The following is an 18,463-nucleotide window of genomic DNA, read 5'->3' on the forward strand; positions in this document are numbered from 1 at the left end:
ACAGTCACACAAACCCTGCCACACAAACAGCCACACCTCCAGCATTACTGAGACCCTTTTTGATGACTGAACACTCCCACAGTCTCACACAAAGAGGCTTTCATCACATCACCCACATTTTCTTGACACTTTTTTTCCAGCAAGCTTCCATGCTCACAGCTACAGAACTGTGCCCACACCCCTCCGAAGAGCAACCTTGTGTGTGCTGCATGCTGACATACATGAGTTCTGATCAATGCTTCCTTCCTTGCACACATCCCTGCTCACATCCAACCACTTGTCTGTAGCAGGTGTTGCAGCTTTTCTGCATATTTCTGACCATCAAAACACTCACAAGAAACCCTAACCATCTCCTGTGTGCAGGAGTCAAGAACTACTGGGTTTAAACTGCCCTGACTGTGTCTGGCCCGTGGCTGACATAACTGTAAGTAACTAAATCAAGTATGGACTGGACTGGACATGACTGAACAAGTCTTCTTCCCTTGGCCATTCTGTGTTTTCCTCTGGTCACAGAGCAGCCAGAGTCTCAAGTGGTGGTTCTCAGGAGCCTCTTGCTGGTGTACACAACCACCAACAAGCAGGGACGTGATGACAATGTCCGATAAAGCTGATGATCCTACAGGCTCCATCCTTTTGTCCAGTCAGGGCAGATCCCCATAACAGGAAACAGAAAATCTCTTCTCTTACCACCACTCACTTGCAGATGTCTAGAGAGCTCATGTGTCCATCTGTCATTGCAAATATGGGGCTCCAGCTGCTCTCAGGTGCTCTAAGGTGACCTGAGCCGCCAGATGGGATGCTAAACCAGACCATTGCCTTATCAGCCTAATCAATGGATGTGCAAACACAAACCAGTGCTCTGCCCTTTTCAGGCAGTGTCCACTGTAAGCACAAGCCCTGAATTGGCAGCCTTAGCTTCACTTCAAAGCACTGGCAAAGAGCAGGGAAAAAACAATGCCAGCCCTGTTTCCTGTGTAACACAGGCACCCCTTTTGCCTCCCACGGCGCCATCTGCCCCTAAAGACAACAGGGCAGGTGGCTGCAGAGGATCAAAGTTGCAGCAATGCTGTGGTGGTCAGCGGAGTCTTTTTCCTGATGAGGGCCTTTGGGACAGCCCTGAGGATGTGCAATTGGTGGAAGGGAGAGAACAAATACATTCTCCATCTCTCCCTTTTCCTCAAGCAAGGTCCCTGAGCCCTGATCCCCAGGGTGCGTGCCACCATCCCCCAGAATTTCAGGGACAGGCTGACAGCACAGGGAGCTGGCTGGCCCCATGACACCCCCTTGCACAGGAGAGGTGGCTGCCCCACCACTTTTGCTCCCCAATGTCTCTAATCACTGCTCACTCTCACAGAGGCCTGGCACAGGCAGAAGCTATTTATAGCAGGGAGCCAAGGGGCCACGTGGCCATGGTGGCAGCGCTGCTGGGTGACATTCAAACTGGCTTTGAGTCTGGGGGAGGGAGCCAAAATGAGCTGGGGCAGGGGGGGAGCTTCCTCATAAATCAACCCACCATCTCTCTGGCCATGGCTTTCTTCTGCCCCCCTCCAGCCTCCTGCTGCCAAGCACTGACAGCTGTGCCCTAATAGGGACATTCCTGCCCCAGAGGCTCCTGACCCTCATCTCCATCATCCCCCGCCATCCGGCAGGGCTGGGAGGAGGAGCAGCAAGAAGACATCAGCATCAGAGGCATTTGTGCAGCAGGAAGGGAGAGGGAGGAGGAGAAGCCTCTTACAGCTGCTTGGTGGTTCTCAGAGCATCATTACTACCTTCTAGGGTCTCTAGTATGCTTGTGGTGGGGCTGTCAGTCATGCAGTGCATAAGTGGATCCATTTACCAGGGTCAGTGCATCTCTGGGAGCCAATTTGGAATTCACAGGGTCTCACCCGGGGTCGCTCTCACCACCGGGCCCTTGCAGAGCGTCTCTCCTTTCCTCACATATCTATTTTCACAAAACAGGCAGGAACTCGATATCTTCAAGAGGCCCCTTGGTCAAAGATGGTGGGAACAGGGTGCAGTGGTTTTGCAAAGCTGTGAAAAGGTGAACAAGAGCATGGCTGGGCTTAGATGCATTTCTTCAGTAAAAACAGGGGACCAGGATCTGGGTGCTTACTGAAGCCTGGACAGGAGGCATGACTTTAAGCACTTCATAGGGAAAGGAGCCTGCTTTGGCCACCCCACCACATGCATGAAGAAAACATGATGCTGCAGAGTCCTGCACACACTGCTGCCTGCCACCATGCACTTCCAGAGTTAAAATGTCCATGGTGCCCATGGCACACTCCCTTGCAGGAGGCCACCAAGGCACCACAGAGGAAACAGGTTCTGCTTTGTGTTGGTGGCATGGGACTTCCTTCCAGCCATCCCCCCTGCTTTGGTGTCCCCAGTTCACTCAGGAGCCCTCTCCTGAGGCCAGTGTCAGACAGAACATGGTAGAGCCAGCAAACTCCCTGCTGCAACACAATGGGAACAAACCCAACCCTTGTGACCTCTGGGTTATCTCAGCAGAGAGGCAGCATGTGACACATGCCACCCATTGGTGCTGTTCAGCAGCAGAATATGGGTCACTTCTGTCTGTCATATCGTGCTAACAGGGCATGATGCCCTTTAGCTACCCTGTGGTGTTAATCCTACTAATGTTGGGCTCTCTGCTTCCTCCCACAGCTGGCAGCTCAGGTCCTGGAGCCCAGGAGCATTGGCTTTGGGATGGTGGACTCCAAGAAGGATGCCAAGCTTGCCAAAAAGTTAGGTGAGTCCCAGGTCTGACATCTCTAGAATAGCTTGGAGAGACTGTGGGAGTGATGTGCCTATGGGAGGCCCTTAGAGGACAGTCAAATCCTTGTTACCAGCATGGGGAGGATGATGGTGGCACTTGCACACTGACCACCTGCCCACCCCAACAGGGGCAGGATCAGGGGTGGGGGTGAGGATGAGAGGGACAAGCCAAGACCCTTCCAGAAAAAGCAAAGCAAAGCAAACCAAGTGAAAAAGAAATTCAATTCATGCTGTAATGACGATAGGGTCTAAGTTCACAGCTTTCTGTGCAGAAATAATAAATAGGTGCCATGGAGTAACTTCCTGCTCTTCCTACACAGAGACAGGACCAACACAGCAATACAGAACTAGAACATACAGGGAAAACACTTAGGGTCCAAAAATGTCATCAGTCCCATGGCCCAGTGACCCCTGTCAACCACTGGGGCAGCCACAGCCTTGCAATGGCTTGACAGTCAGGTGCCAATCATTCTGGCTTGTTCCCCAGAGTGAAAGAGGAAATCTGCTGTACAGGTGGAAGGATGCTGCATTGCCCATCCTGGACACAGCTGCCTTCCAGGGCCTGGCAGTCCCTTCATATTTTAGCCCACAAAGCAATATGGAAATGTTGTGTCACATTAATACAACAGCACATAAATATACCACTAAAGCTAAGGTTTAAGCATACTGGACTGTAATTTTCTTTCCTAAATTAGAGGCTGTGAGTGCTAATGGGAGCTAAACTAAAGACAAGAGCTTCTGCCTCTCCAAGAAGAAACAAACTACCAGCCTCCTTGGCCAGTGGTACCCTGCAATCCTGCATTGCAGGAGACCAGTGCTGTTGATTTTGGAGCCTCCAATAAGGTTCTGTGGCACTCAGTCCTCAGTCCAGTGATACAGCATTGAAACCTGTCACCCTGCAGTCTGTGGTATCTCTATCACTGGTTTCTAACCCTTTTGCCAAGGCCAGCTAAGCCTCAGACAGTTTGAAGCTCACTTTCAGGTCACTGGTGACGCTCACATAGTTCAGCCTTCTCTGGACAGTGAGCACAACCGGAATCAAAATCCAGTTTCCATATAGTGACAGGTTGTTAAAATCTGAGCTGCCAGTTAGAGCCCAGTATTTACTGCAAGATAGACAGCCAAGCTAAAACAGGTTTCTGGTGCAGAATTTTTCCAGCTGAGACCAAACTGTGACCTGAATGAAAAGTTCAACGTTTGGGAAGAAGTTAGCACCAGTTCTGGCTGAAGTCTGTCCCCTGTGTCATGAAACATCAGTCAGGAGATCACCCAGGTTGTTTCTAACTGGACCAACACAGCAAACTGGCAATTGCATTTTCCCAGGAGGAATTGCTGGGATAACAAGAAAGACATTCTGCACTAAACATGCTTTTAACAACATGTTAACCACTTGTTGTTTCCTCTCTTCTTCTTTCAGGCTTGCTTGAAGAGGGGAGTCTCTATGTCTTTAAGGATGAGCGGTTGGTTGAATTTGATGGGGAACTGTCTGCAGATGTCTTGGTGGAATTCCTCTTGGATGTAAGTAAAGATAAGCTCAGAGCTAGATAAAACCTCTCAGAGAAGACCTTGCAAATACTTAGTTTGCTAAAAATACAAGTGTACCTTTGTTTGAAATTTCATCCCTGCTTGTTATTCACTGGTAGAGATGGCATTTGACATCTTCCCCAATACCTGTCTGACCATGAGATCCCAGGAAAGATGGTATCCTTATAATGCCACTAAACACTTTATATCTTAGAGACAAACTTTTGTCTTGCCTTTATGGAGTATATTTGAGTGGAAGTCAGCTACAATCCTTATAACTGACTGCTGTTCACCCACCTCAGCTAGCAAGCTCATGTGCAAACACTTTGCCATTTGCAAAATCTTTCACGCTTTTTCTTTCTTGTTTTAAAAAAGAGCTATTTTCAAAAAAAGAATATCCAAGAAATAGGGTTCTAGTAGAGCAACTAAGAAGAGCTCAGTGCATTGAAAAAGGCTTATGTTGCAAACTATCTGCCCATTTCTAGACACAAGCAACATAGCATCTCTTCAGTGTACTTGCCAAATTGTACTGCCACAAGTGAGAGGAGTTCAGGGTCCTAGAACTAAATGGTCTTGGGTCATTTTGTGCATGAGCACAATGATGGATTTTGTGGAGTGTACTCACCTTTGTGCCTAAATGCAAAAGTGATGCTGAATCCCACAACTATATGTTGCACTTCTCTTTATTTACATTTCATTCCTTGTAGAGGCAACAAAACCTATGTTTTTTGCTTTATAAATGAAAACATTTTGCAGTGATTTGGCTTTCCTTTGAAGTGAGGCTTTCTTTGTAAGTGGCTGTGCAGATAAGGGAGATAAGGGAGGTAAGGTGAGCAGCAGAGCTGGCAGGGTTTGTTTCCCAGGGTGGCAGGTTGCCTACATGGTCACCTGTGCTTCAGGACTGCTGGTGAGGAGGGGCATGGCCAGGGAATTAAAACAGATCCCTTGGACCTCAGCTCTCCCATGACCATGTCTGTGGCTGTGTGCATTGGGTGCTGTGACCAAAACACATCCCAGTGGCTTCAGGGACAGAAATGGGCATCTGCCCCACCCATAGGGGCCACAGACAGGGCAGAGCTTTGCCATGACTCTGCAGCAGTGGGATCCCAGATTCCCATGGCTCAGTCCACTCTGGCAGCAGGAAATTGCACATGCTGCTGTGGGCACAGCAAAGGCACAGCCTCACACTGGAGCATCACTCTCAGATGCTGTAAGGCACTTCATGAGGTTTTGCTTGCTATGCCATGCGGTGTGTCACTGAAAAAATCATGTTCTGTGAAAAAAGAAAGAGAGCAAGGATTTCTGGTTTTGTGTTTTCCACTCGGAAAAGAAAATACCTGGCAAAGCAAGAAAATAAAACCAGACATATCTGTGGTGCCTTGGCAGCCTCATCTGAAAAGTAAAAGAAACCCAGAGGTTCTCTACACCTCTGTAGGCAGTGGGTTGCCTGCTTTTTTTTTCTTCTAGTGAAAACACACTTGATTTATACCACTATTGCTGGGCAAAATAATCAGACTGAGCCTTTTCACCAGCAGTGACTAAAGTTAAGAAAAGAGAAACAAAGTTTGGATCAATGACAGTCTAAAGTGCCAGACAGCAGACAGGTCTTCCAGCTTCCTCATTAACATGGTGATGTGTGTAGGACCAAAGAATAGGTTTAAACTATTTTGCCCAGGATGAGGATCAGCCATGAAAATTCACATCCAGACTTTCTAATCCTCCAAATCACTTTTTGGTCACCCTCTAGCGAGCTGGTTTTAATGTTTTTCAAAAGCAAGATCTTTGCAATGACCTCTTCCAGCAAATGACACTTGAAAAAAGAAAGTATATATAGATTTAGGTACACATGTATCATTCACAAATGATCACAATGATCATACCAGCTCCTTTCAACTTGGCCTCCTTAAAGCCAGCTGCAACTGCTACTCCTTATCCCTCATCAAAGTAGGTCCCTCAGCATTCATTTGGGTTACCCAGTCCTCTATCAGCCTCCCTCTCGATGCTCCCACCTCTGCAGTGAACCTACTAACATCTCCCTTTGAAGGTGACCCACTTCTCTCAGCTCCTCACATTAAGGCAGAGAGCACTAAGCAGGGCTTCCAACAGCAGAGAAATTGGGTGACCTCTTTCTCCCTGCTTAGGCTGCTTGTGGCACAGCCTGCCAGGCATAGGTTGGTGCTGCAAATCACTGCGTTACCACATGCATTTGTCATGGCAGTTGCTGGAAGACCCCGTGGAGATCATCAACAGCAAGCTGGAGCTTCAGGCCTTTGACCAGATCGACGACGAAATCAAGCTCATCGGCTACTTCAAGGGAGAAGACTCAGAACGTAAGATAAACGTGTTCCCCGTGGGCCTTGGAGCCTGCCTGGGAGCTCCAGGGGCTGGGCACTGGTTGTTCTGCATGAAGATGAAGAGTGGTGTGGAATATGGCAGCCTGTGACAGAGTGAAAATTGCTGGAGGATGAGTGTGTTTGCAGGCAGGTTTCTGCTGATGTAATGTGTGAGCCCAGTCCTACACCAGCATCAGTGACCCTTCTGCAAGGGGTCTGCTGGCAAGAGAAGAGAGCCATAACCCAGGGGCTCCTGCAGTAAAAGTGAGTTTACCTCACCCAAAAATCAGCTGAGCTTACAGTTACACTGAGAGAGCAAAGTGCCCCTTCCTGTGAGCAGTGAGCCAAAGGATCAAAGGAGGGAGGAGGGAAGGGAAAGGGGAACACACATTAAATACCACCATGGCAAACATACAGCAGCAGTGAGCAGGGCCCTTTGGAGCAGCCTGGCAGAGGCACTGACCTGTTCCTCTTTGCTGACTCCCAAGACTGGGAAGAGGCTGGTCCCATGCCCTGAGGGATGTGCAACTCAGGGATGTCGCTATCGAGTAAGAAAGTGGCACGGACTCCAAGCAGGCTGGTTTGCGCAACAGCAGCTTTAATGTGAAAAACTCTTCTCTTTTTATAAACAGTTTTGATACATCCTACTTGATTAGCTAATTAACAAAAACATCTTTCTCACAAACAGTCCTTAAGAAGAACAAAAAAAAACAGAGTAAGAAAACCCCACCTGCAAGTTGTTTATAAAGACAAGTTATCATAATTTCTCTACAACTCCCTAAAAAGTCTCACAAGTCCACTGTGGGAAAACTAATCTCGTTTTCTCAGTCTCTAACCAGGCTATCCCATCTTTGCAGGGACCATTCTGGGCAAACCCAACTTTCACCAGCCTAGAAAAATCCTCACATGAGAATCTCCCTGTCAAGCCCTGCAGTCTCATCTGCCAGCCCCAAGTGCTCTCCCTGCTATCTGGGCAGTGCTGGCAGTGTGCACCCCATGCTGGCATGTCCTGCCTTTAGCAGAAAGACAGGTATTCCTAAGTGAACAAACCACATATCACCAGGTCTGCAATGCAACAGCCCACCCACCCCTCCCTTCATCTTTCTCAAACTGGGCTGCAGGGCAGCTTGGGCAGGGCTGTGATCCTAACACTATTCAGTAATAATGACTGAAAGAAAGGTGGGAAATGCCTGTTGTAAAGTCCCGCGGCAGGCTGAATCTTTCCTGAACCCTGAGGCTCAGGGAGACCTGGTAGCAGTTACAGTAAAAACTTACCTGCAGTGGGAGAAGCCTGCCTGATCACACTTGGTGACTGTTTAGGGAATGGCAGCAATCCTTAATGCTGGAGCAACTCCGTGTATTTCCCAGCTGAGCTACCCCTGGACCTGCTTCACAGAGCTGCTGATTTCAGCCCCAGTTAAGTGTGGCATGCTGGGCTCTGCAGCTTTCCTGAACACTGTGGGACTGCACAGCACATTGCTGCACATGAAATCATCCTTCTTTGTAAACCCTGGAAGGGTGGAAGAAACATTGGGCAATCATCTGATGGAGTTTGCAGTAATTTGTATTTGTTCTTCCCCCAGTACCTTCTGGGCTGATCAGAGTGTGGCCAGCTGTCTGTGAAATATCTTCTTCATTTCCCTTTTCTCCTTCCAGATTTCAAGGCATTTGAAGAAGCTGCTGAACATTTCCAGCCCTACGTAAAGTTCTTTGCCACCTTTGACAAGGGGGTAAGCATCCACACATCTTCATGGTAGCTCACATATGCCACCACCTGTTTGCTGAGAGCTCAGGATGTTCCCAGATCTATTGTCTAGTTTCAGCTTCAGCATTCCTGGATTTTGTGGAGTGTAGCAATTACATATCCTCTGAACAGAGAGAGACATAGTTTTCCCGGGAAAATCCTGGGAAGCTGTGTAGAAGCTGTAAGAAATTTAGATGAAAAAATCCAAACATTTATTATCTCTCTTTCTTTAACCATTGTTTATAGATATAGTTCTCCAAAATGTGCTATTCATAGTTCACCAATGGTGTGAGATGTTTCTACTTTGAGACCAATCAAGTATCACCTTAGCAAGTCACATTATAAAAAGACCCACTACTTTCATTAAATGTTTTTGCCTTCTGATCCACCTGAAGAATGGAGTCTTTCTGTCCCTGACTCAACAGCATCAGTGGTGTTGGTGTCTACATTGATATTTTGGCCCAGTTGCAAGATAGAAGGCAATTTCTGCAGCATGGAGGCAGGTCCTGATGTGGGTTTGGAACCCAGCCCCTCTAGGTCAGCAGGCCCTGGGCTGTGGCTTTGCTCTGCCCCAGTGCTTGACACCAGTAGTGTAGGGTCATCAATGGGTTGTTAAACAAGGAGAGATCCATTTTATTTTGTGGGCCACCCCTAGGAGTGCATGCTCTGGGAGAAGCACCTTGATCTCAGCTCTGCCAGCAGCAAAGACTCTGGGTAGGCAAAGAGGCACATCAGGCTCTCTCACCTGTGACTTCTGCACTGCAACAGGTTGCCAAGAAGCTTGGCCTAAAGATGAATGAGGTGGACTTCTATGAACCCTTTATGGATGAGCCTGTTCACATCCCTGATAAGCCTTACTCAGAAGAGGAGCTGGTTGATTTTGTGAGAGAGCACAGAAGGTATGTAGCATGCAGGATACTCCTGGACAAAATAAGTGGGTTAAAGTATCTGTCATTGTGACCTTGCCTCTCTAGGGCATCACTCTCAAAAAAACATTAGGATGATGACTGCTTTTGATGATTTTCTGACCCAGGTTTGAAATTGTGAAATTGCTGTTTTTTTCCTACTCCCAGAGGTGCAAGTATCTGTGCAGCAGTCATAGTTCACCACAAGGGACCTGGGATAACACAGCTTCCCTCCTCCTGCTCTTCCTCCTCCCTGGTTAGTCCTCACTCAAAAAGCAGTGAGGCTGGAAGGCAGTGGAGTGTGAAATCCTTGCCCTAATTGCCCATGCTTTTAATTTAGGTCTGTACAGAAGATGACCCTCTCCAAGGCCTTTCAAGTCAAATCCAAAGCCTGTCCAATCCCCTCCTTCCCAAAAGCAGATTTACTAACGGGTGTATCCCTCTCCTGGTGTCAGATATGTCCAGAGGCAGTCTCTGAGCTCAGACCAAGCTCAGACAATGGACTATGAGGCTCCTGCTGATTGTAGGCACAGAGAAGAAGCCACAGCTGTTATGGCTGTGTTGAGCCTCATGTGGGAATGATGCTGAGCACCTACAGTGTTTGACCAACTCAGCAGGAGCTGTGGATGCTTGTGCTTTTTGCAATCAGGTTTGTTGCACAGTTGCTTAGGGACTCAGCTACAAAAACAGTCTGGAAGTCACTGGAGAGGCTGATCCTGTGTAAAAGCACAGGGTTAAGTATAAGGGCCCAACTATCCAGAGATGCTGTATTTTTATACCCTTAGAACCATGCCTCAGGAGAGTGACACAGGCTACCTGCTGCTCCTACAACTGCACTTCTCAGCAGACAATCAAGGGGCCAGATGAGTTTGAGGAAAGCAGGGCCATCTATATGGAGAGGGGAATCTCAAATCAGGTTCAGCTGGAGGTCTGTGTTCACACAGACAAGAGATCATCTCCAGAATCTGAGACTCACCAGAAACAGTTCTCTGCTTTTTCTGAAATCTGAAGGGCTTCTCCATCTTCCATGTACCCACAATTCACTTTGCTGACCTTCTAGGCTTCTTAGCCTTAGTCCTTCCCATTTTCTTTTCACCAAGCTCTTTCTGTCAAGCAGCGGCATCAGAAGACTGATTAAATACAGCCATCTAAATTCTATCCTAATAAGGGAAACTCTTCACCAGCACAAAATTGCAGTGCAATTTCTCCAAGTCTTAGATATGTCAGGATGTTTTGCAGTGCTTGGTAGAAGAAAGGGGGTGGGCATGTATTTTGCAAGTGCCAAAGCTCAGAAAATAAATAAAAGGAGTCAATAAAACAATATGTCTGACATCCCAAACCTGCCAAGGTGCTGCCATGGCAGGGGAAGAAGCCTGGAGTCACAGTGATATGTTCCCAGTAGCTCATGCTGAGCTTCTCAGAGCAGAAGTGCTTCATCCTGCCTTGCCACCAGTAAAGGACCTAAAGCCACAGGCTGGAATTAGTCATAGAGAGGATCTGTAGATTAAAATGAAGCAACCTCAGCAGGAGCCATGTGCTGGTTCCCTACAGACAGCTCAGCTGGGCAGCTGCAGGCTGTGGTGGCAAGGTCCGTGCTCTCCACAGAAGGTCAGGAAGCTGGTGCTCAGCACCATGGGGTGACCCATCCAAGGCTGCACAGGTGGGTCTCCATCTGAGTATGGTGGTCACTGCCACTCCAAGGTCTCAGCCCAGATTTCACTCTCAGTGGCACAAATACAAATTACATGGTGCAGTCCTCTGGGTTGGTGCCTCTTTCACATGCAAAATGCTGGGGTTGGACCCCCACTTGTCTGCAAGTGAGGTGTAGCCACATGGGGGCTGAATTCTGCTCTTTCTTACTAACCCAAACCCCAGTTGCCTCGCTCCTGCAACACAGGGAAGTATCCAGAGTCAACACAGCAATCAGCACACGTGGGTGTGCCCAGATCCTTCCCACTGAGTTTCCTTTGCCCAAGAGCTTCCCCCAGAGAACAGCTAGGGAAAGTGTATTAAAAGCCAAGTACAAGTACACCTAAATACATAATACACATTCACCTGATTTAATCTCTAGTTTTGGACCATCAACAATGAAAGGACCTGCTAGTTCAAAAACTGTATCCCTGATCTTGTGTTTGGTGGCTATTTCTTCAATTTCTATAGCTGTTTTTACCTTATATCCGTTTTGATACTGAATGTACCAAATTGTAATGAGTTCAGCAGTTAAAATATGTATTGTATCAAAAGACCATTCTTATTTGTTTCGTTTATACCTGCTACCTAATAATTTCTCTGGGCACCTACTAACTCTTTTTTAAGAGGAACAATGATTAATACTTAAGGTAGGGAGAGAATCACAGAATATTCTGAGTTGGAAGGGACCCACAAGTCCATCAAGTCCAACTCTTAAGTGAATGACCTGTGCAGGGATCAAATCTGCAATCTTAAAGTCATTAGAGCTGTGGCCATGTTCTAAGCTATTCATGTTTTCTTTACCATTCCCATTTTTTAGAATACCCGCCAAAACCCTCTTCAGTCACCTCTTTCACAAGATAAAGAATTCTTATCTATTTAATCTTCACCAAATAGAGGTCCTTCCATATCTTTACTCACCACTCCCACGCTTCCAAGTGCCTTTTTCAATTGTCCATATCATTTCTGGGATGGCATGACCAGAACTGCACATAACTTCACTGTGGAGGCTCACACTGTAGCTATCCACTGCCATAATGGTCTGTTTTACTCCTTGGCCTTTTCCCAACTATTTGCAACCTTCTTTTGGCCTTCTTCCTTTGGAGCTGATTCTTTCTCAATTTGTGACACCTGGGCTCCTTTCCTGAGAGGCAAAAATTAATTACAACTAATTTAGAACCAATTGCTGCACCTGTACACTCAGGGTTGGTTTTCTGCAAGTGTGTTACTTGCTATATGTTTGTCTATCATGCAGACACTCAAGTCTCAGGAGATCTTCTGTATCAACTCATAGTCAGGCCTTTGTTGGTTGCCAAAGAACTGGATATGATAAGCAGATGCTGCCATATTCCTATTTCCCGTCTTTTTCAGATTATGTGAGGATATGTTATGCATATGATCATGCCAAAGAATATGCTATGGATCTTAATTGGTGGATTCCCTCTGTCATGAAAACTGACCATTTATTTCCACCCTTCAATGTTATTAATCCACAGGAAATTCTCCTTCTCTTATTTAACTGGAGCTCAGTTCTGTGGCTCCTCAGGTCCATTAGGAACCTCTAAAAAATATTCCCTTGTTTCCATTGCTCTGTTTGTTAGGCAAACTGAAGTGACAGGTTACACATCTCACTTATTCCACCTGGGTCTGACAACATGCTGCCACTCCTACCAATCTGTTCTAAAACCTCACAGACCGACACCTCTCTTTGCAGCAGGTCCTGGGGCAGGTCAGCCAGGGAGACCTGCTCTGCTGGGGATCCTCCCCAAACAGCTGATACCACAGCAAGCAGATGCACAAAGGATAATTTGTTTTTGTCTTCTATGGCTTTGTGTTCATCTTCTATGGCTTTGTGTTCCTTGGGTGCCCCTCTAACACCAGTCAACTCTCAACCTGCCAGGCTTCCTGCTACAGATGTGTCTGAAAATGAATCTTTTTTCCTTTATGAAGTACTTCTCAAAAATAATTTTTTTGACCAGTCTTAGGGTTTAAATTTTCTTGTCAGTAGTTGTTAGGATCCTAATTTTCTTCCCAGAGTTAATTCTGTCTTCTTTGCTTCCGCAGAGGTGGGAAAGATTTCTGTTCTGAAATTTTGCTGGGGTGAAACCAGGAGAAAGGGGGGACAAAGCCCATTAGGAATGTCCCAGGGACTCCAAAACAAAAGTGATTGTTGTCTCATGCTCTCAGCACAGACAGACCAGTCTGCCATATGTGGGACTAATTCATCATCACATCCCAGCACAAAGAGGTGTCTCATCTTCCCAAGCAGAAATAGTGGCTGCAGTGACTCCAGTGGGGCCATGGGCAGGTTTTTATCACCAAAAATAAAGGCATAAATTGACCAACAGTGCCCCGCATTCAAAATGTGGTGGCTGACTCCAGCCACCAGCCAAACGTGCCCATGGTGACCTTTCCCGTGATGCTGACAGTGTCACATGTGGCAGTGCAGGATATGTCCTCAAAGAGCATTTCTGTCTCCCCTGCAGGGCCACCTTGAGGAAGCTGCGCCCAGAGGACATGTTTGAGACGTGGGTAAGCACGTGTGGTGGGAACCATCGTGTCCCCTGCCAGCTTCCAACAAGAAACTGCTGCTCAAGAGCTGCAGCCTCTGCCTGGGCAAAACATTACCTTTCCTTCCTTGCAAGGCTACTCTCTCTCTTCTGGGAAAAAGGGAAAGCCTTGTCTATGCTGCCTAGTGCCTCACTTCAAACAGGGTGCTCAAAGGCTTTGCACAGCAGCGATGGAGAGCTGGGCTGGCTCCTGCTTGCTTCTCAGAGGGAATGAGGAGGGAAAGCTAAGCAGTGTGCCAGGCAGCTGTGGGGCCTGTGAGTGATCCTGCCCAAGGATGCTCCATCTCAGCGAAGTGCTGAGGACACCAGAGCTGCTGGTGGGGTGATTTCTGTGGCCTGCTCACTGTGCAGATGTCTCATGGAAACTCACAGAATCATAGACTGGTTTGGGTTCAACAGGACCTTAAACCTTAGCCCTTCAACGGGTTCATCTGGTTCCAAACCCCTGCTGTGGCAGGGACACCATCCACTAGACCAGGTTGCTCAAAGCCCCATCCAACCTGACCCTGCATACTTCCAGGGACTGGAGCATCCAGCACTTCTCTGGACAACCTGTTCTAGTGCCTCACTACCCTCACAGTAAGGAATTGCTCCCTAACATCCAGTCTAAATCTACCCTCTTTCAGTTTAAATCCACTCTCCCCCATCCTGTCACTACGTGTCCTTGTCAAAGTATAAGAGCACTCGAACAATTCAAAATGGAAGTGAAGGCAGGCAGTATAGTTAATTATACAGATTTCAAAGCAGATCGTGTATTGACTGCATTTCTCACAGTGCAAGCAAGATGGAAATCAGCAATTGTGAAGAACTAACCTGCATTTTGGCCCCTATCATACACAGAGAACTCTTGGGGTCTGCAGGGGTGGGGAAGAGAAGGGTGAAAATGAAAGAAAAATTGTGTATAACAAAATTCTCCCTTCACTGTGAGTGAATATGGTGTTAAAAGCTAGTCAGGGACTCTCAAGTGCCAGATGAATGCTGAAAAACAAGGCTAAACAGGTGCTTTACAGACACTAAGGAAGATGCAGTCATTCTTCCAAAAGACTTGACACATTTATAACAGCATTTAGATGTCCCCTTCTTGGCTGTGTAACATGAAACACCACGGGACTCCAAAGTGGCAAAAACCTTGGGAGTATTTAATACAGCAAGGCAAGAGGTAATAAAACTGAACCAGGAGTTATGAGTCACTTAGGCACAATAGCTTTTCATTTTGTTTTGAAATACAGATTCTGTATAGAACACAGCTTCCAAGATCCACCAAAGCCCCTCCAAGGTTTCTAATGGCACTTCAGTGAGACCCAAATTACACATGCAGTGGTTCACTTTCATACTGGCCATATTCTAAAACAGCCTCATGAAAAGTGTGAATTCCCAATGGTGGGATGCTTGCTCAACCAGCAGCTTGGGAATACAGAGCTTGCCTCTGCTATGAGCAGTGGGCTCATAGCTACAGAAGGCAGGGGGCTGGATTCTGATCTCACTGCCAGGTCACAACATCCTCGCTGCCTTCACTGGAGTTAGTCCAGTTCCGTTTGCTGCCTTGCAGGCCAGAATAGAGCTGCATTATATCGGTACATACATGTAATTATATATGGCATATAGAGATATATTTTTTATTTTGCTGTCTGACAATGCTGCTGCTGAATATGAAGAAAAAGCAACAGTGTAAATTTTGCCAGCTGTAAGTGGTCTGAATCCCAAGTAAATCTGCCTGGAATGTCCCGGTGAAAACGTATTCCCTGAAGACATCCACAAAGGCTGAGCATCCGCTATTGTTTTTAGAGATAATGTTTTCCACTTAATCTTTCAGGGTTTTTTTTCCCTTTCAGTATTTGATGGTGGCTTTTTCACCTCTGGGCTCAGAAGGGAAAAGAAATTAGCATTTAGATGGGAATTTTTGCTTGCATTAAAACCAATTGAAATGGAAACTGGGACCGACAGCGGGTGAGGAAGGCGAAACCGATCCATGGGATAATTCAGAGATGACATTCATAGCAGGCAGATGATGAACTGGCCAGCAGATCCATTGGCCTTTGCCAATATCATTACTCATGTGTTTCATGGAGAAAAGTAATCCACCAGGCTGTAATTTCTGTCCTCCACTCACTGGAGCCCTGAAATGAGCCCCCCACTCAATTTCCCTCACTGCTCTCGGAGACCCTCACCTAAAGCAGAGACCCTTCACTTCCAAACAGGGGCCCAAATGAGCCACCTTGCCTCTCATATTGTGAGAAAACCTCCTTTGCTGGCCACAAAGGAGCTGAGTATGGTGGCAGATATTTGTTTCCTTGCAAACCATCCCCTGGGAGCTGAAAATTAATGAGGATTGGTGGTCTCAGGCATGAAGGGGGAGCCTCTATTCTCATCCTAAAGCCCTTGACCTTTTCTGCAGAGAAGCTTTTGCCTCACATCATCAGAAGCTCCCTTGCCATTGCCATCATGGTGCCCACCTAATTTTTATCTGAAGAGTTTCAGCAACACTGCCCAAACTACCCCCTTCAGCACTAAATACCTTCATGAGGCAGCCTCACCTCAGCTCCCATTTCTGGTTTCTCAGTGGGGCTCTAGTCAAGCCTCCCTTTGTAACTGCCCTTTTTGAAGGCATCCCACTGCTTCCATCTCCAGCAATCACCCGGACTCTGTCCTCCCTCCCTGGCCCATCAGTAATAGTTGTGTTGTTTCCAGGAGGATGACATGGAAGGTATTCACATCGTAGCCTTTGCTGAAGAAGATGACCCAGGTAGGAGCCTATTTTCTTCCTTGTGTGACTCTCCATCCTTCAAGAAAGTGTATTTTCATATACTTTGTTTGCATTGTAGACACCTACTGGGTGTTTACGCTAGCAGGTGTGCTAGCCAGGATCAAATTTTGGATAGAAATGGATGATTGCCTGGGGAAAAAAATCATTCCTTCCACCCCAGTACCAGGATTTGCTCCCTAACTCTGCATCCATCTTGCTGTGCAGCTCTGGGAGAGTGCTGAGGGCTGGCTGTGGGATAGGCATGTGGGAAACACAAAGCCACCGACTCCTGAAAAGCCGTGGCATCGGTGCTTCTCAGAGCCATCAGCAAATCGGAAAGCTTTGGCCTCTTGGGGGCTCAGTTCCTCCTCACCACAAGAAAATAGTGACATTGTTTCACTCCACGGAAGGATTATGGGGCTTAATTCATGTGTAACTAATTTCAATACCCGAGGAGGATGCTTGAAATTAAAAGCCTTATTATCAAAAGAAAGCGCTGGGAGACAGCATTTTAATGAGAACTATAAACAACTCCTGTGTGCACAGGGGAGCCAGGGAAGCTGGAAACCCCACAAGCAAAAAGTGCCTGTGCATTTGCAGGAGAGTTGCAGTGGTTCATATATCATTTCAGATGGTTTTGAGTTCCTGGAAATCCTGAAGCAGGTTGCCAGGGACAACACGGATAATCCCGACCTGAGCATTGTCTGGATTGACCCTGACGACTTTCCTTTGGTGAGTGGCAGAGGCTCTTTGCCTTTCTTGGTTCAATTCATGGATGGGATGGGCATGAGGGGGCGTGTGGGGGTGTGCATGTGCACACAGGAGTGCAGGAATTGCCCCAGGGAATGTGGGACAGGGAAGGATGGGAAAGTGGCCCTTGAACGCTACTTGTTTGGGTCTGCCTCCCGAGACGGCGTTGTCTCGGGAACACCCCCAGAGCAGTCAGCGCTTTCCTTTGCCACGTGTGGCAGCCCAAACCCAAACTTGCATTCAGCCTCTCCTCTCTCCCCCCCACCCCGTGCACGCATGGATGCACATTCCTCATCCCAGCCCAGCTGACTGAATGATGCAACAGGGCCTTGCAAACACCCCTGTCTGAGCCTTGTGTCTCCCTCCTGCAGCTCATCACTTACTGGGAGAAGACCTTCAAGATCGACCTGTTCAGACCACAGATTGGGGTGGTGAACGTCACAGATGTGAGTAGCATGTGCCCAGAAAATCCAGTGATCCCAAAATTAGGGTGCTGGAAAGGTTGGGTCCAGAGGGACACTGGAATCAATGGCATTTCCACTGTTAAGTGCAGGTAGAACAGGGAAAAAATATGAAGGCCTCACCCTTCCCACATGCCACAGGGTTTGTAACACGTCTGATGTCAGGTTTGAGGGCTTTAGTCTGAGTGTGTTTCTGCTGCCAAATCACACACAAACCACATCTGCTGGGGACAGCACCAGCCTCTCTGGCCTGGGATTCAGGGCTTTGCCCAGTTTGGTTTCAAGGTCTTGCATTTCCACCCCGACTGACAGCACTCGCCTTTGTCCATTCCCGGCTCCGACAGCTTGGGTGGCTTTGTGGAGGAAAAGTGTGTGTAGGGGGAAAAGAAAGCCATGCTTAGGGGAGGAGGAGTAAAAGGAGGTTGTTATTTTCTACAGAAGCAAAAGGGCACAGCTTGAGTGTAGGAGGGAAAGATTGTCCCCAGCAGATGTCAGGGAGAAACTGCACAGCTTGAAAAAAGCTAAATAAATACACAGCTTTAACAGAAGTACAGCATAAACTGGTAATCAAGGAATCCTGCTGCTGTAAGGAGGGTGCACTGGGGTTCATCCAGGCCTCCCTCCCCTTCAGCCACTGCTGTGCAGGAAGTGTTGGTGGGATTTGGGTGGGAAGAGACCTGGCTGCCCCCCACCTGGTGACAGTTTCCACACCATCCCACAGGAGCAGCTGCAGAGGGAGACCTGCAGAGGCAGAGGTGCTTCTGTGGCACAGCTGAGGGAGCAACAGTACCCACAGCACCCACAGCTGTGCTATTGGGACAGGTTTCTAGCAGCCTGTGTTTTCACTGTGGTAGCCTTCAAACCAGAAATCATGGGACTGATCTCAGGTTGCCCATACACTGTGAGCTTTTAAGGCAGGTGGGAGAGGGACCCGTCAGACCCTCAGCAGCAGAGATCTCAGAGGGCTGC

The 18,463-nt window shown here is 47.6% G+C and overlaps 1 protein-coding gene across 1 annotated transcript in view; it reads left to right on the top strand.

Moving 5' to 3' along the window:
- The window catches only part of CASQ2 (calsequestrin 2), a 36,730-nt gene that overhangs the window by 11,693 nt on the left and 6,574 nt on the right, over positions 1-18,463 (top strand). The window contains exons 2-10 of the mRNA XM_054628010.2: positions 2,665-2,749; positions 4,193-4,293; positions 6,518-6,629; positions 8,289-8,362; positions 9,145-9,275; positions 13,457-13,502; positions 16,229-16,283; positions 16,915-17,015; positions 17,405-17,479. Of these exons, the coding sequence (XP_054483985.1) occupies positions 2,665-2,749; positions 4,193-4,293; positions 6,518-6,629; positions 8,289-8,362; positions 9,145-9,275; positions 13,457-13,502; positions 16,229-16,283; positions 16,915-17,015; positions 17,405-17,479 (780 nt within the window). The remainder of the gene's footprint in view (positions 1-2,664; positions 2,750-4,192; positions 4,294-6,517; positions 6,630-8,288; positions 8,363-9,144; positions 9,276-13,456; positions 13,503-16,228; positions 16,284-16,914; positions 17,016-17,404; positions 17,480-18,463) is intronic.

Source organism: Agelaius phoeniceus, chromosome 2 (genome assembly GCF_051311805.1).
Source record: "Agelaius phoeniceus isolate bAgePho1 chromosome 2, bAgePho1.hap1, whole genome shotgun sequence".
Classification (NCBI taxonomy): Eukaryota; Metazoa; Chordata; class Aves; order Passeriformes; family Icteridae; genus Agelaius; species Agelaius phoeniceus.